This window comes from Bombyx mandarina, chromosome 11 (genome assembly GCF_030267445.1).
Source record: "Bombyx mandarina strain Sakado chromosome 11, ASM3026744v2".
Lineage (NCBI taxonomy): Eukaryota > Metazoa > Arthropoda > Insecta > Lepidoptera > Bombycidae > Bombyx > Bombyx mandarina.
The window spans coordinates 4,702,648-4,730,573 of NC_143218.1; the positions used below are offsets into that span (position 1 = coordinate 4,702,648).

A 27,926-nucleotide genomic window follows, 5' to 3' on the forward strand; every position below is an offset into this window, starting at 1 on the left:
CGTTCCGACGCTGACTTCATGTATTTCTGGATAGATTCGAAGCCCAGGTCGTCGTGTAGGTCAACGTTCCTCACGAACCACGGAGCTCCGACGGCTAACCTGCAAAAGCGGGATTGTAAAGATTGGAGGGTGTCTATGTGTGTGCGGGCCGCGTGAGCGAACACCACACTCGCGTAAGTCATGACGGGCCTAATGCAAGTTTTGTAAAGTGTCACCTTGTTTCGAAGGGACATTTTACTCCGCTTACAGATCATGGGGTAGAGTCTACCGAGAATAAACGCGGCACGGTCACGGACTGATTTTATATGCGGGCGGAATGTCATCGATGCATCCAGGGTAACGCCCAGGTACTTGACCTTCCTGGCCCAGGGTATGGGTTGTCTAAAGAGAGTAATCGGGGGTGTGAGATTCCTCCTCCTAATCCGGGAGGAAATCCGTGTGGAGCTTCCCCTCTGAAATAGCACCGCAGTACTTTTCGCTGGGTTGATGTCTATGCGCCATTTTCGGAACCACTGTCCTAGGGCTAGGGCTGCGCTCTGAAGCTTCTTCGCGATTAGGGACTTGTTTCTACTGGAATAGTAAACAGTCGTGTCGTCGGCGAATAAGGCTAACTGGGTCGGCGGCGACCGGGGAATATCGTTAACGAATAAGCTAAATAGGAGGGGTGAAAGGACAGAGCCTTGCGGGACTCCAGCTGTGAGAGATCGTGGGGAGGAGCGGGCTCCCTCGACTCGATATCGAAAAGAGCGGTTCGACAAGAAGTCCCGTATGATGACCACGAGACTATCCGGCACGTCCATGTTGAATAGTTTGAAAATCAAACCGTTGTGCCAGACTTTGTCGAACGCTTTTGCGACGTCGAAGAAGAGAGCTCCCGTGTATAACGGTTTTGGTCGATTAAGCCCCACAAGAATGTGCTCCGTGAGGCGGTGCACCTGTTGAACGCATGAGTGATTTGCACGGAATCCGAATTGTTCATCGATGAGAATGCCCTTGGATGAGACGAAGTCTCTGAGGCGTTTGTAGAGCAGACGCTCATACAGTTTGCCTTGAGACATGAGGAGGCTAATCGGGCGGTAGCTCGTCGGATGATTTTTTTGGTTTACCGGGTTTATGTATGCCGATAACGTCCGCTTCTTTCCACACCGCGGGAAAGATACAGTTCGCCATAGCGGCATTGAAAATAGATGCCAACATCACGATGAGTTGGACGGGTAGAAGTTTAATAACGCGGTTGGATATACCGTCGGAACCGGGAGCCTTGCGAGGACGTAGGTCTTTGATCAAGTCTTTAACTTCCATCGGGGTGACGGGTGGTAACGCATCCGAGGGTGGCAAGGAGACTGCGTTCTACCTCACTGTCTACTAATTCTACATGAACAGGGTCCACGGATTGAGTGCTGGGCGTGCACTGGGCTTGCAATGTACCGGCCAGCAGCTCTGCTTTTTCGTCATCATTGAACGCCGCGAGTCGGCCTGAGGAGCCTACGAGGGGGGGCATAGTTACTACCGTATCCGATTTGAGAGTACGAGCTAAGCGGTAGTAAGACCTTTAGGAGGGCGCGAGTCCTTCTAAGAAATCAGACCATCTGGCATCTCGGACTTCGGCGATGCGAGACTTTACGTCGCGTTGTAAGGCACGCATTCGAATACGATTTTCCGCGGTAGGATACCTGCCGTAGGCGCGTATCGAGGCGTTCTTAGCTCTAAGGAGCTCCCTAATATCGTCGGGCAACCCGAAGCGGTAAAGGAAGTCCTCCGCTACAACTTGTTTCGATGACCTATCTAATGTCGAGGTGATGTGTGACGTTAAGATGTCTATGGCTTCAGCGGTATCCTGAGGAGACGGGGTAGAGTCCGAGCTAAACGGGAGCGATGGTGGATCAGATTCAGCCAGGCTAATGCCCAGTGTGTGCCAATCTACCACAGTCCTCGCGACAGGAACGGAATCGGGAGCGCGACCGAGCTTCATAACGACGGGACGGTGGTCTGAATCTAACTCTGAAACGACTTCGATCGAGTGTAAGCGCAGAGTTACGTTTTTAATAACGCTATGTCGAGTATATCCGGGCGATGTGCGATATTTAGCGGGTAGTGAGTCGGGTTTAGCGGAGCGACGATATTGAAGGCGAGATCATCGACTAACGCGTCAAGCCGCCTGCCATTCGGGGTTGTGGTGTGTGAGTTCCACCTGATGTGTTTACAATTTAGGTCGCCCGCCAGAATGACAGAGCTCCCCATACCGAGCAGCGCCTCGATATCACTGCTTAGAACGATCTTATCCGGTGGAAGATGAACGGACGCGATAACGATCGGCGCGTGTCCCGTCAGTGAGATTCGGCACACTGATGCTTCGATATTAGCGAGCGCGGGAGGATCGAGCGGGACGCAATGCAGGGCTCTTCTATAGTAAATGACGGTACCACCACCACGGGCAGAGAGCCTGTCGTTCCTGACCATGTTATAGTTCGCGATTTTAGGGTCACGGCGCGCGGGCTTAAGTAGGGTCTCCTGCACTAAAAAGATATTAATTTGATGGTCACGCAAAAAGTCAGAAACCTGATCACGTTGATTTGCGAGACCGTAAGCGTTAAAAAATCCTATCGTTACGGATAGGGGCTTTATTCTACTTATATACGCCATTGATTACCGGCGGAGTGAGGAGAGGACGTACGTATATAATGACGCGTATACGTCGGCCTATTCCTGCACAACGGCGATAAAGTGTTGTGCAGTGGAGGCAGCGCGAATGCCGACGAGTCGCGGGGGCAGGACGAATCGCGGAGGAGGGAGTTGTAGCCGTGTTCATGTACGGCAGCGGTTTCGCCCAGGCCGAGACACTGGGCACCGGCGCCGGAACGAACGCTGGCTTAGCCTGCGACACAGAGGGTGCCGAGGCTTTGATGTCTGGGCCGGAAGCTCGGAGGTGGTTTTCGCGGGCGACGCGGCGATTTATTTTAGGGGCTCGGGGGCAACCACGGTAATTCGCGGGGTGACCCTGTGTTCGACACAGGACGCAGCTAGGCGGTTCCGTCGCGGTTTTTTGGTCGCGAGCGCAGAGGGCCGTGGCGTGATCGCCCAAACACTTAACACTTCGGGGGCGCGCGTGACAGTTACGGGAACAGTGCCCGTGCAGTTGAGAGTTATGGCACTGGCTAGGAGTGGCTTTTTTTATGGGGGGCTTCGACGGCGATACCGGAGAGCCTACAGACGGTCTGTGTGTTGAAGATTTTCTTACCCTCGGGGTAGGCTGGAAGGTGACTAGAACCATATTATATGGCTCCCTACCGCGACCGGTGTGCATACGGTGCACAGAATTCACTGGAAAGCCCTGTTCTAACAGATCGGCCTTGACGAGCTCTACATCTAACTCTTTAGGGATTCCGCGTATTACAACGCGGAGTTCGCGCTCCTCCTGGAGCGTATAAGTATGGAAACTTATACGTTCCTTACGGAGGTAAGAAGAGAGGGCCCTATGGTCGTCGGGTGTTTGAACCTTAATTTGAATGCCGTTCGCGAGGTTACGGGCATTCGTGAAATTTATATTTTTGGCCTTAAGGGCCAGGCAAACTCGATCCCAAGCTGCCTTCTCCTGAAGGATAACCGGGGGAGGGGTCTGGGTTTTATTTTGTGCCACCAGACGCGGCGGCGGAGTGGCACGGGCTGGGGGCGCAACGGAAGTCTGAGGGCGGGGGCGCGACGCGTTCGCGGCTTTGCTAATTTTAGCGGCCGCGGGAGCTCGGGACTCCGCGGCACGCTTCTTACCCTTCTGTACCAGGGTGAATCCATCCGTCGATGAGGCGGGGGCGAGGTCGACCTCCATGTCCGAGTCAGAGTCGGAGCACGAGGAGGCGAGTGTAAGCGACCTACGATCAAGTGTAGGTGTTTTAGAGGGCGCGACGGAGGCCGCGGATGATCGCTCAGCTGAAACGATGGTCACAGCGGACGACGCAGCAGCTTTACTCGCCAGTATAGGCGACACGGGAGCGGCAGGCACGACGGAGGCTGCGGTGCTCAATGCAGAAACTTCGCACGCAGGAACAGGCGACGCAGGAGTAGCGAGCGCGGCGGAGTCCTCGAGAGGGCTCGCAGTGAGATTGGCCTTGAAGGCCAGAAACTCTGAGGCGAGCTGTGGGTGGCGAAGTCGGAGGAATTCCGCGAATACAGCGTCCATGATCGCTGAGTACCCAGGTGGGGCGGCCCCGGGTCTTGAAAACACTCGCCTTGCGGCGAGGCCCCAACTTCTCGGACCTGAGCGGTTCTATTGAACACAGGTGGCAATGCGGCGCGATTACTACAGGACAAAGAAAAAGCACAACAAAACAGAAATAACAAAAAGAAACAAAACAAATAAATACTTGCAGGAAAACACTTTGTCGGCAAATGTACCACGAACACAAAAATAACTAAAACAAAACAAATAAAAGCTTCCAGGAAAAACACTTGGTCGGCAGATGTATCACGAACACAGGCCGCGCGAACAATGGCCGGGCTAACAAAAGCCGGGCGAACAAAGACCGGGCGATCGAGTGGTCGATGAGCACGTCCGCACGTGACGGGTGCCTCTATCGGAATGGTTCTCTTCAGCTATAGGCGGGATATACAGCTATGGTTAGTAATTATTATACAGCCATAGATTAGATTACATTGCAATTACATTATTTCCAATGTTTCGAGTCATGATATAATATTTAAAGTTATAGTTAATAATGTAGTTTAGTGGTTTTTATTATTCCGACTAGTCAATCAATCCGAAGAAAGTAATATAATTAAGCAGATAGAATAAACAAAAAAACACAACAAAAAACTAAGTATTAATCATGTGGAAAATGGCGGATTTCCGCTCAATCTTACTTTTTTTTTCCTACCTAAGTTGATGGTCTAGGAGACCATATCAGCGTAACCTTAATTAGTAGGTGAGCTTACGGGGCTCTAACCTGACAATGTTGCTAACACTGGCCTAAGCAAGAGCAGTGCTTCGCACCGGATCGGAAACGCGACCCACTGAGAAGATCCGGCGAGAAACTCAGTGGGCTGTGTCTATGGGTTAATTCACTCGTCGAGCCCTTCGTCGCAAGCGACGGGTTCGACGAGGACGATGACCGGTGCTTGCGGTACCTAAAAGCACCGTTAATGGATCGGGAGCATCCGTAATGACGTGTTTATGGCGACGTCGACTGTTTACCATTCGGTCTACATAATCGTGGCTCGCACTAAGCACACTGGTCTTATATGGGTACTAAATCTAAAACGGTTCGCCGTTAAAATTGCTCAATTTTATGAAGATGCAAAATTTGCGTAACACGAAACGAGATAAAGACAAATTTATCTTATCGCGTATTACTCAATCGCCATCTGAATTGATTTTGACGGTCACGTATTTATCACGATAACGTGATTAGTGATAATTACGTTTAAACGATACTTAAATACACAGCCGTAGTTAATGGCCGATTCAATTGAACTTTGATTCTTGAAAACTCAGTTCGAAATAGCTTTGGAATTAATACTAACTTTACAAGCGGGAGCGCCATCTTAAAAACGTAAAATTTCCAAAACTGTCAACTGTCAGTTTGACGGGATGGATTTATACAGGGCGTTGTTTTTGCTATTGTTTCTCGGTTATGGCTACAGTGATGAGAATTTTAAAATTGTTGAAACGGCGCAAGGGAAAATCGAGGGGGCTCTATGCCATAATGGGTATTACTATGAATTTTTAGGAGTGCGTTACGGCGTACCTGAAAATTTTAAGGTGAGTGCTAGTTTGTAATTAGTTTGTACTGATGATCAGACGAGCTGACGGGCTTTCTTTTGTTAACTGGTTCGGACACGATAATTTAAATACCATCAATGAGGCCAAAGTCGGGAATTTTATAACGACTGACCCATTCTTCAAATTGAAATTCTTGACTGCTTCGTGGAAGAAATAGGCAGAGCTGTCACCTGGAATTACCTAAATCTAAAGGTTTGTGAGTTTTATATATTTTTGTATATTGTCCTTGTAGGCAGACTAGCATACGGTCCACCTGATGGTGAGTGGTTATCATCGCCCTTGGACTTCAGCAAAGCCGCTGCCTACCATTAAGTACTCTCCACAAGCCTCATTTGAAGAAGGACATGTTTTATTTGACTATGATCGCTATGTTATACTGCAGCCCATAGACAGAACTTCATCGGCGCTACCGTCTATCTCTTGCCTTCGAATATCGCCTTCGTAAGCTTTACACAACGATGGAGAAATTATATAGAAAGTAACCATCATTGCTTCATATTTAACCTGATCGTTTCGCAAGTTAATACACAAGCCAAGCCAGGATTCGTTATAGAGTGTGATATATATTTTATTGCTTAGTTGAGTGGACGACCTCACGGCCCACCCGGTGTTAAGTGGTTACCGAAGCCCATAGACATCTAGAACGTAAATGGCCGCATCACGGCAAATATAGGCGAGATGGGGGTACCTACCCGTGCGGACTTACGCAAATTATTATTTTTCGGGTTATTACACGATGTTACTATTTCACCGTGGAAGTCAATCGTGAACATTTGTTAAATACGTATTTCATTAGAAAAATTGATGCTTGAGTGTATCGCTAGATACGAACGCACCGGACATCTTATTCTAAGAATTTATTTTATAATATTGCTGAACAATTTCTCGTCAGGCACCCAAAGAGCCGCCATCGTTTGCTGGAGTCTACAAAGCCGACAACCGTGCCGTGCTCTGCCCTCAATTCCCTGTTAACGACCCCCTGGCTGCCCCAAGCGACAACATGGACTGCCTTGTCTTGAACGTCTACATGCCTAAAATACCCAGCAACACCAGCTTCCCCGTCATGGTCTTCATCCACGGCGGCGGCTTCGGTACAGGCTCCGGATCCCCGGCTTTCTACGGGCCGCAGTACTTGGTCAGCCACGGCGTCGTTCTGGTCACTGTGAACTACCGGTTGAACGCGTATGGATTCTTGAACTTGCACACTAAAGACGCTCCGGGTAACGCGGGCTTGAAGGATATTAGGGCCGCTTTGCGTTGGATCCAAAAGAACATTGCCAATTTCAACGGTGACCCTGACAACGTGACGGTGTTCGGCCAAGGTACAGGTGGAACTGCCGCTATTTACATGGCGTTCTCCGACTCCACGCAAGGATTGTTCCATAAGATCATATCGGAGAGCGGCACACCCTTCGCGCCGCAGTCCTTCGATCCTGATCCTTTGGCGACGGCAAAACAAGTCGCTAGAAGTTTAGAACTGATTACCGAAGAGCCCAGTAAACTCTTCAAGCTGTACAACGATGCTCCCGTAGTCAAACTGGAAGAGGCTATTGGCATGCAGATGAACTCCAGGTCTGTCTTCGTTCCATCAGTGGAAACGGTATTCGACGACGAAGAACCTTTCTTAATTGACACTCCATACAATATTCTGAAAAAGAAGAAATTCCAAAGTTGTCCAATGATCATGGGAATGAATACGGTGGAAGGCTTAACATCAACCATGGACTTTTTTACCGTTACTAGCCAAATGAATCGAATCATGAACGAGGATTACTCCGCCTTGGATCAGAGGAGCATGGTCGTACCGAAAAAAGAACGAGAAGAGTTCAGAGAAGTTCTGAAGGAGACGTATTTCTCTAACACTACTTCGGACGAAGCGCTTATAGGTGGAATTATAAACTTGAATTCAGACTTTTCCTGCGTCGGTCCAATGTGTTTATTCGCCGAAATGTATGCCAACTCCTCGGGCCAGCCGATGTACCAGTACATCTTCAACTACATCGGCACTAGAAACCTTGGAAAATTGCTTACGAACTCCAGTCTTCCGGCCACTTCGAACTTGGACGAACTATTCTATATCTTCGAGTTGGAGAGAATGCCTCTGCCTCTGGACGAGAACGATGCAAGGATAATAACATTCATGACGATGATGTGGACCAACTTCGCCAAAACCGGGTGAGTTGTTGCTCTAGAGCATTATTTTATTATCTCTCTTAATAAAGTCTTTTTACAGAGCAACGGAGAGCACAATCCTCTCCATTGCTCTCTGAGTAACTTTAAGCCTTCTGATGAGGACCACTGCCGTATATTATCACCAGCAACACTGGTCGAAGACTTTCGCTCTGCTAAAGGTCACAGGAATTCACTGGATGCGGGCAGTGTACGTCTGGTCATTGTGGCAAATAAGAGGCGAGGCCTATGCCCAGCAGTGGACGAGTGTGGGCAGATGAGAGTGTTTTCTCCATCTCATCATCCAAATAAACTTATTTACAAGGTTCACGTAAGCCACTATGTGTGCAGAGTGGTTATTGGAACGAGTTAAGACATACTTCGAAGCCGTAAACAGGTATTTTTGCTAAGTCATTCCAAACATGTACGTATTGAAGGGTAACTTCCACGGACAATTGTAACAAACAGTAACCTACCGTCATAAAGTTGCCTTGTTGCTGGCCGTAGATGAGCATGATTACTATAGCTTGCCTATTATTTTTCATTGCTTTTATGGGCAAGCTAGTGCCCTAGACACGTCCTTACGAATCCATCAGATCCAATAGCTCTTGCATTAGACACCTTCAGCTCTAACATTAGGGGCAGGCTTAGGGTCCCCGGTAACTGTACTCGTCGAGCTCAGCAAAGAGTTCGACGTGCAACCTGACCCATGCATCATCCCGCTGAGTTTCTTGCTAGAACTTCTCAGTGGGTCGCGATTCGGATCCTTTAGCAAACCCACTCCTTCTGGATGAGCCCTTGGTCGACCGCCTGTCCTGGTGAAACTGGAAAGGCCTCCGGGCCGCCATTAATCCTTCATTCACAAAAAAAACAAGCTAGTGGCATATGGTGGTGAGTTGTCATCGTCATTAGGGATCCTCCCGATCCAGTAACGGTGCTTTTAAGTACGTTATCCGACAGTCTCATCGCTAAGTCCATCATCATCATCATGATCATTCTCCTGCCCTTCTCCCAGTCACCTGTTACACTTATCGTCTTTCACGCAAACCATAATTTTTTTCTTCGGTCTACCTCTTCCTTTTTTTTTATTGCTTAGATGGGTGGACGAGGTCACAGTCCACCTGGTGTTAAGTGGTTACCGGAGCCCATTGACATCTACAACGTAAATGCGCCACCCACCTTGAGATATAAGTTCTAAAGTCTCAGTATAGTTACAACGACTGCCCCACCATTCAAGCCGAAACGCATTACTGATTCACGGCAGAAATAGGCGGGGTGGTGATACCTACCCGTGCGGACTCACAAGAGGTCCTACCACAATATATCCTCTATACCCTTCCACATTCATAGTTAAAACTCTCTTACCAACTCATTGTCATTTCATCTCATCACATGTCCATATCTCATTGCGTCGCCAAGTCCATGGACCTCAATAGGCATTTAAGTAGCCCGCGAACTAGACATTGAAAAGGAATTGTTTAAGAATCAATGCCAGTATCACCGATACTTATAGCTTTGTGTGCTTATTAATAGTTTTTTAACGTTCTCGTTAGCGTAAAAGTTAACTCTTATTTGTATGAAGTTGGAACCTTTGCCTACGTTTGCCGCTAGGGGCGCTGTTCCAACTGCATACAAATTCGAGTTAACTTTTACGCTATCGAGAACGTTCAAACACTCGCAATAAGCACACTGACCGGCTGATGTTTTTCTCGCTGCAGATGTCCGACGCCGGACCCTGAAAACGGGGAATGGCTGCCGTACCCTCACAACTTGGCCATCGCTCTGGAGCCTCTGTACGTGGCGCCGCTCACATCAGACCGGGCGCACTTTTGGCGCACCCTGTACGAAAAATATGGCGCCGAACTCATATAATAATCTAATGTAGCGGAGAGACGCCATTTTGAATGCTACCCACCTTTCGTATTTAAAGTTTCCAAAATTCTAATCCAACGCTAAGATCGACAATTCAAGAATATCGATTATTATTATTAATTAACTAATAACACCGTTTTATTGTTGGGTAATGTTGTTTCGAATCGGAAATCCAAAATGGCTGAATCCAAATTGATATGGTTTTCTCTCTGCATTTAACAAACACGGACTTCATGCTTCTAGTAACTAACATAAAGGAATTTGTGAGGTTATAAAATTTTCGTTAATTACCTACATTAAAAAAGGATATTTTCGAAGGCAGCTTTGAGGCATTGACCTCAAAACTCTAATCGATGACCAATCGACACCGTTGTCGAGAAAGTCCTGTGTAAACTTTGTATCTGATTCATTGGTGAATAAACAAAAAAATATAATAAGTATATATCCCAATAGCTTCATATTGAAAATTAAAAAAAAAAAATACAAAATTTTATCATCACAAATTCCTATGAATATCTTATTTATTAATTTCGGATTAAATCAAAATTATTTTGTTTCGATCATAATCTGATGTATATATATATATATATTTTTATTAAGTATTTCTCAATTGTAATTTGGAAGAGTAACAAAAAAAAAATTTAAAAATTATTCTTTTCGGCCAATACAAAAATTTTTGTTTTATTGTATCAGTAAATTAAGCTATTTATTTACTATTATTAGCTATTTAAGTTATTTATTGTCCAGTAAATTATTGTTTTATAGAATTCAAATATTTTATTTTACGTCTTTGTGATCTAATTGATTTTAAATTCATTCAATATGGTAGCATTTTTCTTCCAAGTGTGAATGAACTATGGAGGGTAGAACTAAGCATCATCATCTCAGAATATTAAAAAGTGTCCACTGCAAGGGAGCCAATTAAGGTGGCGCCACGGTAGCAAGTGGAAGGATTCTAAAAACAGCGCCATAAATTACACACTTGACAATCCCGATTCTGCAGGATAGCCGTCGGAGCACCATGGTTCCAGAGGAACGTGGACCTCCACGATGACCTGGAGCTCGACCCCGTCAGTAAGTATCTACAGTCGGCATCGCTGCGCCACTTTGAGAAGACGGCACGACATGAGAACCCTCTTGTCATGGCCGCTGGAAACTACATACCCGATCCTGTAAACCGAACGGTAAACCGTCGACGTCGCCCAAAGCACGTCATCACGGATCCTCCTGATCCATTAACGGTGCTTTTAGGCAATACAAGCACCGGTCACCGTCCTCGTCGAACCCGTCGCTTGCGACGAAGGGCCCGACGAGCGAATTAACCCACAGACACAGCCCACTGAGTTTCTCGCCGGATCTTCTCAGTGCAATTCTCCGGTTTGAGCCCCGTGAGCTCACCTACACAAGCTAGGGTAAGCTGAAATAGCCTCTCAAGGCTATCAGCATAGGTAGGAAAAAAAAAAAAAACACACACTTGACTTCGATCCAGCATTCTTCACTTTATTTAACACTGTTATGGTTCTGCAGAGGGACTTCAGTTCCCTCTGTACCTTGTACCATATGTTGCATGGGAAGTAGTCTGAGGAAATGTTTGAGATGATCCATTATCTCCATTTTACCATCGCACCGCCCGCCACCGGAGTAGAGTTCGTCCATAATACCTGGAGCCACTGCGTTCACCCACAGTGCGTTTCCAGAGATCTTTTTGCCACGAACCATCCGACTTTGGAATGTTCTCCCTTTAACGGTGTTTCCCGAGCGCTATGATATGTCCTTCTTCAAACGAGGCTTGCGGGGAGAACTTAACGGTAGGCAGTGTCTTCGTTGTGCCCCTGGCATTGTTGAAGTTCATGGGCGATCATAATCACTCATTATCAGGGCCCACCTGATGGCCGTACGCTCGTCTGTCTACTAGGGCAATAAAAAAAAATCATATAATTTCATTTCATTTCACTTCCTACACTAGCGCTATTTCGGTGATTCTTCCACCAATATCTTGCTGTTTACAGAAGGACGCTTTTTCAGCTTGTCCCCTATACAAGATGGTGCTTACCTCTACTCTCCATGATGTGAACTTAACGCGCGTTGGGCATTTCTAATGTCAGACAACGCTTACAACATTTTCAAGATAATCTTGCATATATACAAGTACCGAACAACAACATTCGGAGCCCTAAACACGTCATTACGGATCTTCCCGATCCATTAACGGTGCTTTTAGGTACCTCAAGCACCGGACACGTCCTCGCCGAACCCGCCGAACAAAGAGCTCGGCGAGTAAATTAACCCACAGACACAGCCCACTCTGAGTTTCTCGCCGGATTTTCTCAGTGGGTCATGTTTCCGATTCGGTGGTAGATTCTGCGAAAAACTGCTCTTGCTTAGGGCCTTGCTAAAACAACATTCGGACCGTCTGTCTATCGAGCAATATCACCCGCTCGGTGGAAGATCTTCCCTATGTCGTATACCTACAGATATCAGAGAATTTTTTAGGCTCCCAACCTAACTTACTTTTCGTACATAGTAGTTGTACATAGATCTGGTATACTATAGAATTATGTCTATATGTATAAGCAACTTAAAGTCAGGCGAGGTTTCCGCGCTTAATTAATATGTTGAGTTGACGATCTGCAGATTTTGGGAGCGCAGACCAAATGATGTTTTTAAGGCCCTACCTATTTGATGACCCCCTTGCACTCTCTCAGAGCTCTCGTCAGAAGACGGGTAGAGTAGGGGAGCTTTAGTGGTCAACGCTAGAACCAGACCCGCGGCGCCACCCCGAGGACACATGTCTTGACATTTCCAGGAAACACGGAGATGATCTACGGACTACTGGTCGCAGCTTAACTGGTCTCAACAGATCCTCACCACATTTCATGATTGAAAATCTACGATGCTTACTAGCCAAGGAAAGGATAAGATGGCACATGGTGGTGGAGAGTCGTGGCCACGTGTCTTTGATAAGCCTTATATTGTAGTATAATTGTAATTTCATGAACATTGGTGTCTGGCACGAGTTTGCCACTATGTTAAATGTCTGGCATTGAATAACGTGATTTCTAATAATATTCTGAAGGTAATACAAAAAAATCGCACTTTATAATTTGATGAATTTAGATCGGTATTTTACACACCTTTAGTACCGTGTACCTGCTCTGCTATTCCTGCCAAAGACACGGTAACCCAAACATCATAGTGGTCCATCGTTCTTCCCTGTGTTGGGAGCATGCGCTGACAAACTTTCAGCTTTCATAAAATAACGAAGGTCTGGGGTTCACGGGCTCTTAGACTATTTGTTATAGCACACACATTTGCGCGCTACGTTCACAATTAACCAATTAGATGCGAGTGAAAACTTAAATAAAACTTCAGTTTAGTCTAAAAATGTATATAATAATTGAAGTTATTAGTCGTCATAAATACCTTTTTTGCCAACGAACGGTATAAACGTTCTACCGATCATGCCGTCTTTATTTCTGGAATATTTTTTGCTTTTCTTCCTGTCGCCATCCCAGTCGTTTCGATTTGAATCCCAATTGTTTTTGAACTCTCTCCCTTTACCTTTGAATTCATATTTCTTAGGGAATCGATAATCGTTTTCTGGTCTTTCTTCGCCGGGCCATCTCTTCGTGTTCTCGAACATTCCTTCGGGTTTGAGCGCGTCTCTATTTGCGCCGTGGTTCCCGCCAATCTTTTGCCAATCATTCTTCAACGATTTCGCTTTACTCTTGTTCTTAAATCTTTTCTTTCCCTCGTTTTTATCGTCTCTGTCGTATCGCTCTGTGACTAAATCATCTGTGCGTTTTTCGGCACTATATTTGTCAATAACGTTGTTTTCGTTCGCGGAATTTCTTGCTACGACGCCGTCGCCATCTTGAAATGCTTCGGCTGACATTTGTGCTTCTTTGGCTGTTGGTAAATTTCGATTGATTGTAACTAATGCTGGGTGTGGAAACAAATTAACTGTGTATTATTAACATTTTTGCGATTTTAATGTGAATTACAGATTTCAGTAAGTACGCAAGCAAGTTTGAAGGGTATTATTTGCTATCAGCATCAACAGTTCGATGATTTTAATTGAACTTCAATTAAGTTTACTTAATTCAAATAGCTAAAGAATTTTTTTTTGTTACAATATTTTTACCAAATGCTTAAACTTTTAATGGCTCTCCTGTGAAGTTGCAAAAATGTCGCTTAAGCCTTTTAAAATAACCGTTCACCCGTCGATATTAAAATATGTATTAGGTACAATATAGCGATCCTTACCTTCGTTGTTACCAGAGAATCTTCTTAACGCGTCTAAATAATGTACCAAATCGTCATTCTTCCAGTTCTGCGAAGGAAACCGCCTAAAAGAGAGTCGTTTAATATTAAAATGCTTTTTATGATGAAAGGATTACTGACAATGTTGTTCCTATACTTTATGAGGTTAGTGACAAATTCATCGAACCTCGCTTAAAAATAAAGTATTTACTTAAGTCTTAATTAAAAAACTAAAATTAAGTCGTCGTGGCCTAATGCCGGATTGACATTACGAAATTAGTGTCATGCATGTTGAGCTCAGTTTCACGAAAGTAGTTTCGATATATGCGAAAGTAATTTCGTTAAAAAATTAGTGTCGCGAAATCCACAGTATCGCAGTAACCATGGCGCCATCAGCATCAAAGCTATAATTTGCTATATTCAATGTAGGTAAAGAAATGCTTATATACCTATAAACTTAAAAAAAGACTATCAAAAAAAAAAAAGATTCGAGGATGGTCAACAAGAAGGCATTTAGGTGCAATGAAGTTAGTCTCTCAATTAGCAGATGAAGATCCTGAGAGTATAAAAACTATTTTCGAATGAGTGAAGATAATTTTGTTTTTTACTGTAGGTGTTTCGGGTCCCAGAGACACCTTTGTCGCTGATATTCATTAATAAGATCTAATTTTTTCCTGTACTCCATCGTTGGTTTGCCATTTTCAAGACTTGAAGCGCGTCCGAACTAACAATACACACGTCCGCACAGCGCAGGCCCTTTCGCGACATTAGTTTCACGTCGCGTCTACACTATGAAATTAGTTGCATGACACTAATTTCACCAAAAAATCGCGCAGGGCACGAAACTAATTTGCATGCATGAAATTATGCATGCATTACGAAAGTATTAAATTACACGTGAAACTGTTGGTAAAACTAATGTCACGAAATTAATTTCACGCCACTAATTTCGTAATGTAAATTCGCCTTAAAGGATAAGACGTTCGGTGCATTCGTATCTAGCGATGCGGTGTTCGAATCCCGCAAGCGAGTACCAGTTTTTCTAATGAAATACGTATTTAACAAATGTTCACGATTGACTTGCACAGTGAAGGAATAACATCGTGTAAAAAAACATAAAGCAAACCCGCAAAATTATAATTTGCGTAATTACTGGTGGTAGGACCTCTTATGAGTCCGCGCGGGTAGGTACCACCGCCCTGCCTGTTTCTGCCGTGAAGCAGTAATGCGTTTCGGTTTGAAGGGTGAGGCAGCCGTTGTAACTATACTGAGACCTTATAACTCGTATCTCAAGGTGGATGGCGGCATTTACGTTGTAAAATATCTATGGACTCCGGTAACCACTTAACATCAGGTGGGTCGTGAGCTCGTCCACCCATCTAACTAATAAAAAAAAATCTTGTTATTTAAGTTTAACAAATCATTGTACCAGTTACTACAGACAGTGTCATTAACAGTGTGGACATTTTAGTTGATTATTTTGTGTTGTATCGTTGTATGTGTGTCATTGCGAGCCCACACGGGTAGGCTCGACCAGTTTGTTTATTTTTAGCGCTAAGCCATGGGTCGTTGTCGCTTAAAACATGGGACCGGCGTTATGCTATACAGCTAAGACTTCCACCTCACGTGTCCATGGACTCCTTTAATCAGTTAAATTAACCAATTGCCCCTACGGCATGTCGATCTGTGAGTGAAGTAAAAAAACAGCTCGCTCTAGTCCGACTTTTCTAACCGAAAGACTAGATGGCGCTATTATAAAAAGAACCTAGTCAATAGATGGCGTTAGGTGTATCAAAAGAGATAATCTTCTGATTTAAAAGCTTGCAGACTTACTCCGCGTTGTTATCGTTGTTCACGTAAGCTTCCAAAACTTCAGGGTTACGTATAAAATATATTCTCTTAGTTTTCGGTCTCATTCGGTACGCGTTGTTATTGTCTTGCAGGAACTCGAAATAATCTCGAATATTACCAGTCATTAGATCCATGTCGACGTAATCTTCGTCTGGAAATGCATTTGTGATAATACATGCGCCATCTATTGTGTATTGATAGTACTAAGGCATAGAAGCGCCTATACAAGGCTGAGTAAATCGGATAAAAAATATCCTTTCCTCTTACGAGTATTATATGTATTAGATGATAACGGTGAATGTTTAGCACAGAATATCGTCTTGAACAGAACAGAAATTGAACAATCAATTCTACTGTTTCCTTTTTTTCCTACCTAAGCTGTTGGTCTAGAGAGACCATATCAACGTAACATTAATTAGCAGGTGAGCTCATGGGGCTTAAGCCTGACGTTGTTGCTAACACGAACCCTAGCAAGAGCCGTGCTTCGCAGAATCTACCACCGGATCGGAACGCGACCCTGAGAAAATCCGGCGAGAAACTCAGTGGGCTGTGTCTGTGGGTTAATTTACTTGCCGAGCCCTTCGTCGCAAGCGACGGATTCGCCGAGAACGATGACCGGTCCTTAGGATACATAAGAGCACCCTTAATGGATCGGGAGGATCTGAAATGACGTGTCAACTGTTTCAACTATCAAGCACGTAATGTATGTATCACAAAATAAGCCTATGCTTTTTTGACAAACCACCCTTTCATTCTTTAAAGAGATACCTAGCTCACAAGTTACAACTCTCATCTAAGCAGTATTTTATAACACAGACGAGCATACAGCCCACTCGATGGTGAGTTGTTACCGTCGCTCATGGACCACAACGCCAGAGACACGTATCTGTCAGCTTATACCATTAATATTTACACAACTACTAATTAGAAACACTCCCTCGATAGCAGATGGCGCCAGCTATACTTTCACGCCTTGATTATACCATCCGTGAATTTAGGTAAGTGACAATATTATTAACTACACCCCTGGCGTCTATGAGCGACAGTAACTAGTTACCGCGGGAATTCGTTTACCAATCTACGCCAAGAAAATAATAATTTATTAGCCTAAAGTCATTGCCTGTAAAGTCGGCTTACGGACGATAGTTTTATGTGAAAATGTCAGTAGCAGAACTATTCGAACTGCTGGCTCTGACGTTATGCGAGAAGAGAGCTATATAGATGTGTCACAAGCCAACGCTTCGGCCGATCGTGCCTTTCTATCGCTTGTTCGTGCTCTCGCTCGCATGCTCAGGCTCGGGCGGAACGTGACACTTTTTCGTGCGTGCAACCGGTATCCATCGATTTATAAGGCGCTATCTCGTCAATATTATATAGACTTATTGTACTCTTCGTTTCTGAAATGGGAAATCACCAATATCACGGGAGTTCTTCCATTCAAAATCTCGATTCACTTTGTTGATTAGTTCAATTGTGTTCCTGTACAGTTCGTCGTCCATTGCGGCTTTCTTGTTTACGTTCAAGGCGATTACTTCGCGATTTGCAAAGACTGAAATACAGTAATGCGAAATTGATTTTGATTACATACTTAAAAATAATGAAATTAATTTATTTGCTGATATTGTGAACGTTGAATGTAACATAACCCCTCAAACACATCCCTCTGAGTTTCTCGCCGGTTCTTCTCAGTGGGTCGCGTTTCCGATCCGGTGGTAGATTCTGCGAAACACTGCTCTTGCTAGGGCCAGTGTTAGAACAACATTCGGACCGTCGGTCTGTCGAGCAATATCACCCGCTCGGTAGAAGATCTTCCCTATGTCGTATACCTACAGATATCAGAGAATTTTTTAGGCTCCCAACCTAATTACTTTTCGTACATAGTAGTTGTACATAGATCTGGTATACTATAGAATTGTGTCTATATCTATAATCTTCCGGTTTGAGCCCCGAGAGCTCACCTACGCGCTAGTATAACGCTGATATAGCCTCTCAAGGCTATAGGTATAGGTAGGGAAGGAAAAAAGGTAAGCTAACTTACCTACGCAGAAACATATCAGAGAAATCAATTTCATGGTTTGTCCGTTTAGCGCGTCCAGAAATATATAATAGCATTTTTATCGTAAGAATATTAAAAAAAACTACAAAAAATATAAAAATCGAATAGTTTTATTAAGCATAAACATTGTACAGAGTTTTATTGTTATTCTTTTTTTTAAATTGTATATGTTTTAATGGGATTTTTTGTGTTTGGAAAATCCAAGATTCGGAGGGTTCCAAGTTCCACGCAGACACTGTATTGCTCTTATATCTTAAATCTTGGAACCAGATAAGACTCTATTATTAACGTCCCATGCCATTTTTAACTGGTAGTAGTTTGGTAGTAGATTACAGATAGTAGGACCTCTTGTGAGTCCGCGCGGGCAGGTACCACCACCCTGCCTATTTCTGCCGCGAAGCAGTAATTTGTTTCGGTTTAATGGGTGGGGTACCTGTTGTAACTATACTGAGTCCTTAGAACTCATATCTTAAGGTGGGTGGCGGCATTTACGTTGTAGATGTCTATGGGCTCCGATAATCACTTAATACCGAGCGAGCGGGAGGCTCGTCCACTCATCTATGCAATAAAAAATAAAAATAAAATATACATTTATAAATTACATATCACATCTGTAGCTCATAAGATAGACAAATGTTTAGTTTTAAAAACCTCATATGCGAGGAGACAGCGCGTGGTTACGATTGTGACCGCTACTGCCCATGTAATAAGGTTGACTTCCCCGCAACTTGTCATCATCAGACGGAAGGAAACGCCCGTGCTGACGCTTAGCAGGAAACGAATTCGGCAGCGTTTCAACGTTTATCGCGTCGACGTCCTAAATGATTATCATGCGATCATCATTCATTTGACACAAAGCTCGGCGATTAAGATAATAATTGTTAATACCGCTGGATAAGCACGTCAATACATTAAGGCCGCGGTGTAGAATCGATATTGTCTGTGATCTATTTCCTATTGCCGAATGATATTCCTATTTACGAAAATTGATATACATAGTTATTTGGCTAGTTAGGAATTTCTGATACACCAATTAGCAAACAAAAACTAAACTTCATAATTCCTTCTAATAAAACGATTAATACGATTTTTATGATTTTTTTAAATCCCAAACCTGACTTACTAGGCTAATCGAGGAGTATTAATGTACGATCCATTATTAGGTTCAATTTAACCACAAATGACGTGACACCGAAGTTCCAAATTTCCTTTCACATCCATTTGAGTCCGTTTTTATTTATTTATTTTTTATTACCCTTGTAGGCAGACGAGCACACGACCCACCTGATAGTGAGTGGTTATCGTCGCCCATGGCCTTCAGCAATGCCAGGGGCAGAGCCAAGCTACTGCCTACCGAAACAGAAAAAACAGAAACAGAAAATGAAAATTTCCGTACCTACAGAAAATGTCGGCCGGTTTGGAACCTATACGAATGCTCTGCGGAAATAGCTCTGGGAAATTGCTTAAAAGGATTTCTTATTTTCTTCCGCCATCTTCTTTCGCCGTCACATCACAACTAGATGCCACACATCATTTTGATCAAGCATCGTCTTGTCTGGAATCAGGGCGCGTTGTTTCCTGAGCGTTATGAAATTTCCTATGTCCAAGCAGAAGCAGTGGCTCGACTTGACTCCTGGCGTTGTCAGTGTCACGAGGCGACACAATAGCCAGTCAATAGTCGAAAAATATCCGCGTTCAGCGTTGTGAACTTAGCCTTATGAAACTTATCATTCGCTAAGTTGTGCAATAAATTGAAGGGTTTTAATTAGTGCGTGTCACTTCTTTGTCAACAATGGAGAGTTCTTGGGCGGGATTGATTATTTTGGGCCTCGCTGCTGCTTCAGGTACGTGGATCCCTTCTTATACATCTTGAAGTCATCACGGCCTAATGGATAAGACGCCCGTCCGTTCGTATCGAGTAACCCGTCTGTGTCGGTGTTCGAATCCCGCAGAGAGGTACCGCTTTTCTAATAACAAACTTACTTGGCAAATGTACCACTAATGTCTTCCACGATGTAGGGAGAACATTGTTTAAAAAATATATTAATATACGTAATTGAGCTTTGAGGCTTTTTTTATGGCAAATACTTTACCGGCAGGTTTTTGTCGATTTTCAATAGCTGGTGACTATGGAGGACGTGTAAACACTTACCATACTATATCATTGCTAATTATACTATTGCTAATACTAGTGGCCGAGGTCACAGCCTATTTGGTGTTAAGTGGTCATGGCAGTCCATAGACATCAACAACGTAAATGCCGATATCCACCTTGGGACATAGGGTGTTCTAAGGTCTTAGTTTTTACAGTATAACGCCTGCCCAGCCCTTCAAACCGAAACGCATTACTGCTTCACGGCAGAAATAGGCAGGGTGATGGTAGAAACTCATGTTAGCTCACAAGAAGTCTTATTAGAACAAACTCTACATTAAAAATGCTGTTTCACCGTCTGTGCTTGTCGCTTACAAAGGTCAATGTCTTACAGCACACAGCTTCGACAATGGGGTCCTGTTAAAGCTGGAGAGCCCTCGCTACCAGCACGTCCAGGGTCCGGACGGTCTCCACCTCGAAGACCTGTGGCTAAAAGTTAAAGACCAAAAGGAGTCTGACCAATACGAGCCAGAGAGAGACAACGCATATCACTTATTCACCAGGCGAGTTAATAAGACTTGTACTATGACGTCAGTAAAGACCTTTAAGAGAAAAATTGTTCTTCTTGTCATCTCCCTATACGGCATTGGCTATTGGAGCAGCGGTCTCTGGACTCACACTCTTCTCTCGCATTTCCTCTCAGACACAGGCCATGCAAGCATTCTCAAAAAGCCCCCTTCCCTGGAAGATACCACACACATTTCTCTTCATCATCACCAGCTTAAAACTGTTGGAGCCTCTCTAATTGCACGCCACTGAGAACGATCCTCGGCTTCTCTCATCCAGCTTTCGCAATTCCTAAAAGAATTCACACATTTCTATTTCATTCGTAGAAGTCATATTTGTGCTCTGAAATGAACTTCAATCTATGTTCATTATGAATGCGAGCCACGAAGAGACTCCTCAGTGGAGTGGGGTGGAGTGACAGGTCTGTGCCTATCCGGCCCCAGAGGCATAAACGATGCATTTAAACGCTTCAAGCGCGAACCGTCGATAGATCGACACTCTATTAATGCGTTTAAATTCGGAGCGTCGGAATACCGACTATTGCGCGGTTCGATTATAGGTATTGGGTAGATGTTCGACCAGCCCATACCGTGGGCCCCGAAGGTCAAATATTTAGGCGTCACCCTCGACAGTAGGATGACATTCCGCCCCCACATCAAGACGGTACGCGATCGTGCCGCCTTCATTCTAGGACGTCTCTACCCGATGATATGTAGGCGAAGTAAAATGTCCCTTAGAAATAAGGTGACACTCTACAAAACTTGCATACGCCCCGTCATGACCTATGCAAGTGTAGTGTTCGCTCACGCGGCCCGCATACACTTGAAATCATTCCAAGTCATTCAATCCCGTTTTTGCAGGATAGCCGTCGGAGCCCCGTGGTTCGTCAGGAACGTCGACCTCCATGACGACCTGGACTTAGAGTCCACCAGTAAGTATATGCAGTCGGCGTCAATGCGCCACTTCGATAAAGCGGCACGACACGAGAACGCTCTCATCGTGGCCGCCGGTAACTACATTCCCGATCCTGCGGACAGAATGGAAAGCAGTCGACGTCGCCCAAAACACGTCATCTCGGATCCTCCCGATCCACTAACGGTGCTTCTAGGTACTTCAAGCACCGGTCACCGTTCTCGTCGAACCCGTCGTTTGCGACGAAGGGCTCGACGAGTAAATTAACTCCCAGACACAGCCCACTGAGTTTCTCGCCGGATCTTCTCAGTGGGTCGCGTTTCCGATCCGGTGGTAGATTCTGCGAAGCACGGCTCTTGCTAGGGTTCGTGTTAGCAACGTCATCAGGTTTGACCCCGTGAGCTCACCTACAAAAGTTAGGGTTACGCTGACATAGCCTCTCAAGGCTCTCAGCTTAGGTAGGAAAAAAAAAAAAAAAAAAAAGTTATTGGGTATCAACCTATAGGGACGTGTCTTGGAGCGCGTAGCTAAACGAAAGGCAGCACGATTCCCGAGAGATGGCAGCACGATTGCGGTATCGTCGGAACTTGGCTAACTTCGTGCTACGACAGAGCCTAGCCGATGGAGGCGCGTAGACGCCATCATACTTACCAACCAGCCTTCTTGAAGAGCGGTGCCTCCGTCCTAAGAGCTGTCATTCGTTTTCGTTTACTAACGTCAAGAGAAGATTTCTATATTGTTCTAAGTCAACAAATATGATTGGTTTACTCAATATTTCTCTTAGCTCGAACACCCTATTCGCCCCTACGTTGTCTGACGACAGTGTTAATAATTGTGGCTTCTCCGACATATAATTATACCTAGTCAGGTCATAAATTCTGTCACATGTTTAATGTAAAATAATTGAAACAAGTTTATTCATTATGTAACCATTCATATACCAAAATGAACTTAACAAAACATAGATTCTTATGACACTAAAGTTTATTCAAAACGACCTCCGTGATGTTGAATACAGGCCTTCAATCTGCGCGGCCAGTCGTCTATCGCAGCACGAACGAGGTCCATGTCAATATCGGCGGCTGCCTTAATCAAGGCTGTCTTGAGTGACTCCAAATTGGGATGAGGCTTTGAGCACGCCTTTTCCTCCAAGTGTTGCCATATCTTGTAATCTAACGGATTCAAATCTGGACTGGAGGAGGGCCAGTCTTCGTGCCGGATGAAGTCGATTTCACGCGCCGCCAGCCAGTCTTGTGTGCTCTTCGCTCTATGAGCTGGCGCCGAATCTTGTTGGAATACCCAGTGCCTGTTATTGAACATGGTATGAGAAACAGGTTCCACGAGGTTCGTCAGGACTGTATTTTGATACACAACTGCATTCGTTTTTACACCTTTCTCACAAAAATGTACCCCTGTTAAGCCCCAATAAGAAACTCCCAACCATACCATGAGCGAGGATGGAAAATGACCTCGATGGACACGCGGAATACGGTTGCTCGCTTCTTCACTACTGTGTGCGTACACCTTATCATTTTGTTTGTTGTAGCTCTCTTCTACGGTAAAATTTTTTTCATTCGAAAAAAGATTTTCCCGATATTTTTTTCCCGCGTACCGCTTCAACAAAGCGCGGCATCTCTTCAGTCTCAGGTCCATTAGACGAGCATTCAAACGATGTCCTGTTTTTCTTCGATATGCCCGAAGCCCTAAGTCTTCATTTAACACCCTTTTCACCTTGGTTCTGCTTAACCCCATCTGAAGGGCTAACAGTTTCTGCTTACGTTTGGGATTTCTTTGAATTCGCGCCTTCACAGCTTTTATCACTGCTGGAGTCCTAACAGAGCGAGGGCGACCCATTCCGATAGAGGCACCCGTCACGTGCGGACGTGCTCATCGACCACTCGATTGCCCGGCCTTTGTTCGCCCGGCTTTTGTTAGCCCGGCCATTGTTCGCGCGGCCTGTGTTCGTGGTACATCTGCCGACCAAGTGTTTTTTCTAGAAGTTTTTAATTGTTTTGTTTACTTTTGTTATTTCTGTGTTCGTGGTACATCTGCCGACAAACTGTCTTCCTGGAAGTGTTTAATTGTTTTGTTTCTTTTTGTTATTTCCGTTTTGTTGTGTTTTTTTCTTTGTCCTGTAGTAATCGTGCCGCATCGCCACCTGTGTTCAATAGAACCGCTCAGGTCCAAGAATTTGGGGCCTCGCCGCAAGGCGAGTGTTTTCTAAGACCCAGGGTAGCCCCACCTGGGCACGTAGCCATCATGGACGCTGTATTTGCGGAATTTCTCCGGCTTCGCTACCCAAAGCTCACTTCCGAGTTTCAGGCCTCCAAGGCCGATCACACCGCGAGCCCTCTCGTGGACTCCGCCGAGCTCGCTGCTCCTGCGTCGCCTGTACCTGCGTGCAAAGCTTCTGCATCGAGCACCGCAGCCTCCGTCGTACCTGCCGTTCCCGCGTCGCCTATAATGGCGAGTAAAACTGCTGCGTCGTCCGCCGTGGTCACCGTTCCAGCAGCGCGATCATCCGCGGCCTCCGTCGCACCCTCCAAAACACCTACTCGTAGGTCACCTGCGCCCGCCTCCTCGTCCTCCGACTCTGACTCGGAGATGGAGGTCGACCTCGCCCCCGCCTCATCGACGGATGGATTCACCCTGGTGCAAAAGGGTAAGAAGCGTGCCGCAGAGTCTCGATCTCCCGCGGCCGCTAAAATTAGCAAAGCCGCGAACGCGTCGCGCCCCCGCCCTCAGACTCCCGTTGCGCCTCCAGCCCGTGCCACTCCGTCGCCGCGTCCGGTGGCACAAAATAAAACCCAGACCCCTCCCCCGGTAATCCTTCAAGAGAAGGCAGCTTGGGAACGAGTTTCCCTGGCCCTTAAGGCCAAAAATATCAATTTCACGAATGCCCGTAACCTCGCGAAGGGCATTCAAATTAAGGTTCGAACACCCGACGACCATAGGGCCCTCTCTTCTTACCTCCGTAAGGAGCGTATAAGTTTCCACACGTATACGCTCCAGGAGGAGCGCGAACTCCGTGCCGTTATACGTGGCATCCCTAAAGAGTTGGATGCCGAGCTCGTTAAGGCCGACCTTCTCGAACAAGGCCTACCGGTTAACTCCGTACACCGCATGCATACAGGCCGCGGAAGGGAGCCATATAATATGGTTCTCGTCGCCCTCCAGCCTACCCCCGAGGGTAAGCAAATATTCAACATCCGAACGGTCTGTAGCCTTTCCGGAATCGCAGTCGAAACCCCACACAAGAAAGGCACACCTAGCCAGTGCCATAACTGCCAATTATACGGGCATTCTTCCCGTAACTGTCACGCGCGCCCCCGATGCGTCAAGTGCTTAGGCGATCACGCCACGGCCCTATGCACTCGCGATCAAAAAACCGCGACGGAACCGCCTAGCTGCGTCCTGTGTCGAACACAGGGTCACCCCGCAAATTACCGCGGATGCCCCCGAGCCCCTAAAATAAATCGACACGTCGCCCGCCAAAACCGCCTCCGAGCTTCCGGCCCAGACATCAAAGCCTCGGCACCCTCTGTGTCGCAGGCTAAGCCAGCGTTCGTTTCGGCGCCGGTGCCCAGTGTCTCGGCCTGGGTGAAACCGCTGCCGTACACGAACACGGCTACAACTCCCTCCTCCGCGATTCGTCCCGCCCCCGCGACTTGCCCTCCGACCGCATCCGACAATCTCGCTTTAGCGATCGACTTCTTTCAGTCGATCAACTTTGAGCGCGTTAACGCTTTGGGCGACGCCATTCGCGCTGCCTCCACTGCACAACACTTTATCGCCGTTGTGCAAGAATACGCCGACGTATACGCGTCATTAAATACGTACGTCCTCCCCTCACTCCGCCGGTAATCAATGGCGTATATAAGTAGAATAAAGCCCCTATCCGTAACGATAGGATTTTTTAACGCTTACGGTCTCGCAAATCAACGTGATCAGGTTTCTGACTTTTTGCGTGACCATCAAATTGATATCTTTTTAGTGCAGGAGACCCTACTTAAGCCCGCGCGCCGTGACCCTAAAATCGCGAACTATAACATGGTCAGGAACGACAGGCTCTCTGCTCGTGGTGGTGGTACCGTCATTTACTATAGAAGAGCCCTGCATTGCGTCCCGCTCGATCCTCCCGCGCTCGCTAATATCGAAGCATCAGTGTGCCGAATCTCACTGACGGGACACGCGCCGATCGTTATCGCGTCCGTTTATCTTCCACCGGATAAGATCGTTCTAAGCAGTGATATCGAGGCGCTGCTCGGCATGGGGAGCTCTGTCATTCTGGCGGGCGACCTAAATTGTAAACACATCAGGTGGAACTCACACACTACAACCCCGAATGGCAGGCGGCTTGACGCGTTAGTCGATGATCTCGCCTTCGATATCGTCGCTCCGCTAACCCCGACTCACTACCCGCTAAATATCGCGCATCGCCCGGATATACTCGACATAGCGTTATTAAAAAGCGTAACTCTGCGCTTACACTCGATCGAAGTAGTTTCAGAGTTAGATTCAGACCACCGTCCCGTCGTTATGAAGCTCGGTCGCGCTCCCGATTCCGTTCCCGTCACGAGGACTGTGGTGGATTGGCACACGCTGGGCATCAGCCTGGCTGAATCTGATCCACCATTGCTCCCGTTTAACCCAGACTCTACCCCGTCTCCTCAGGATACCGCTGAAGCCATAGACATCTTAACGTCACACATCACCTCGACATTAGATAGGTCATCGAAACAAGTTGTAGCGGAGGACTTCCTTCACCGCTTCAAATTGTCCGACGATATTAGGGAACTCCTTAGAGCTAAGAACGCCTCGATACGCGCCTACGACAGGTATCCTACCGCGGAAAATCGTATTCGAATGCGTGCCCTACAACGCGACGTAAAGTCTCGCATCGCCGAAGTCCGAGATGCCAGATGGTCTGATTTCTTAGAAAGACTCGCGCCCTCTCAAAGGTCTTACTACCGCTTAGCTCGTACTCTCAAATCGGATACGGTAGTAACTATGCCCCCCCTCGTAGGCCCCTCAGGCCGACTCACGGCGTTCGATGATGATGAAAAAGCAGAGCTGCTGGCCGATACATTGCAAATCCAGTGCACGCCCAGCACTCAATCCGTGGACCCTGTTCATGTAGAATTTGTAGACAGTGAGGTAGAACGCAGAGTCTCCTTGCCACCCTCGGACGCGTTACTACCCGTCACCCCGATGGAAGTTAAAGACTTGATCAAAGACCTACGTCCTCGCAAGGCTCCCGGTTCCGACGGTATATCCAACCGCGTTATTAAACTTCTACCCGTCCAACTTATCGTGATGTTGGCATCTATTTTCAATGCCGCTATGGCGAACTGTATCTTTCCCGCGGTGTGGAAAGAAGCGGACGTTATCGGCATACATAAACCCGGTAAACCAAAAAATCATCCGACGAGCTACCGCCCGATTAGCCTCCTCATGTCTCTAGGCAAACTGTATGAGCGTCTGCTCTACAAACGCCTCAGAGACTTCGTCTCATCCAAGGGCATTCTCATCGATGAACAATTCGGATTCCGTACAAATCACTCATGCGTTCAACAGGTGCACCGCCTCACGGAGCACATTCTTGTGGGGCTTAATCGACCAAAACCGTTATACACGGGAGCTCTCTTCTTCGACGTCGCAAAAGCGTTCGACAAAGTCTGGCACAACGGTTTGATTTTCAAACTATTCAACATGGGCGTGCCGGATAGTCTCGTGCTCATCATACGGGACTTCTTGTCGAACCGCTCTTTTCGATATCGAGTCGAGGGAACCCGCTCCTCCCCACGACCTCTCACAGCTGGAGTCCTGCAAGGCTCTGTCCTCTCACCCCTCCTATTTAGGTTATTCGTTAACGATATTCCCCGGTCGCCGCCGACCCATTTAGCTTTATTCGCCGACGACACGACTGTTTACTATTCCAGTAGAAACAAGTCCCTAATCGCGAAGAAGCTTCAGAGCGCAGCCCTAGCCCTAGGACAGTGGGTCCGAAAATGGCGCATAGACATCAACCCAGCGAAAAGTACTGCGGTGCTATTTCAGAGGGGAAGCTCCACACGGATTTCCTCCCGTATTAGGAGGAGGAATCTCACACCCCCGATTACTCTCTTTAGTCAATCCATACATACCCTGGGCCAGGAAGGTCAAGTACCTGGGCGTTACCCTGGATGCATCGATGACATTCCGCCCGCATATAAAATCAGTCCGTGACCGTGCCGCGTTTATTCTCGGTAGACTCTACCCCATGATCTGTAAGCGGAGTAAAATGTCCCTTCGGAACAAGGTGACACTTTACAAAACTTGCATAAGGCCCGTCATGACTTACGCGAGTGTGGTGTTCGCTCACGCGGCCC

The 27,926-nt window shown here is 46.2% G+C and overlaps 3 protein-coding genes across 3 annotated transcripts in view; 2 read left to right on the plus strand and 1 right to left on the minus strand.

Moving 5' to 3' along the window:
- The first annotated feature begins 5,495 nt into the window (after window positions 1–5,495).
- Window positions 5,496–9,958, plus strand: LOC114242818 (juvenile hormone esterase). Its single transcript, XM_028174098.2, has 3 exons — window positions 5,496–5,752; window positions 6,666–7,948; window positions 9,661–9,958. Exons 1-3 carry the CDS (start codon window positions 5,582–5,584, stop codon window positions 9,812–9,814), a joined length of 1,608 nt encoding a protein of 535 aa, XP_028029899.2. The 5' UTR covers window positions 5,496–5,581; the 3' UTR covers window positions 9,815–9,958.
- Window positions 9,959–13,220: 3,262 nt separating this feature from the next.
- On the minus strand, window positions 13,221–17,427 carry LOC149501950 (uncharacterized). Its single transcript, XM_089731549.1, has 4 exons — window positions 17,343–17,427; window positions 15,911–16,079; window positions 14,081–14,163; window positions 13,221–13,723 (listed from the first exon to the last, which is right to left on the minus strand). Exons 1-4 carry the CDS (start codon window positions 17,425–17,427, stop codon window positions 13,221–13,223), a joined length of 840 nt encoding a protein of 279 aa, XP_089587675.1.
- Window positions 17,428–19,742: 2,315 nt separating this feature from the next.
- The window catches only part of LOC114242815 (pancreatic triacylglycerol lipase), a 15,102-nt gene continuing 6,918 nt past the window's right edge, over window positions 19,743–27,926 (plus strand). The window contains exons 1-2 of the mRNA XM_089731550.1: window positions 19,743–19,828; window positions 20,471–20,666. Coding sequence (XP_089587676.1) covers window positions 19,777–19,828; window positions 20,471–20,666 — 248 coding nt within the window. The 5' untranslated portion in view covers window positions 19,743–19,776. The remainder of the gene's footprint in view (window positions 19,829–20,470; window positions 20,667–27,926) is intronic.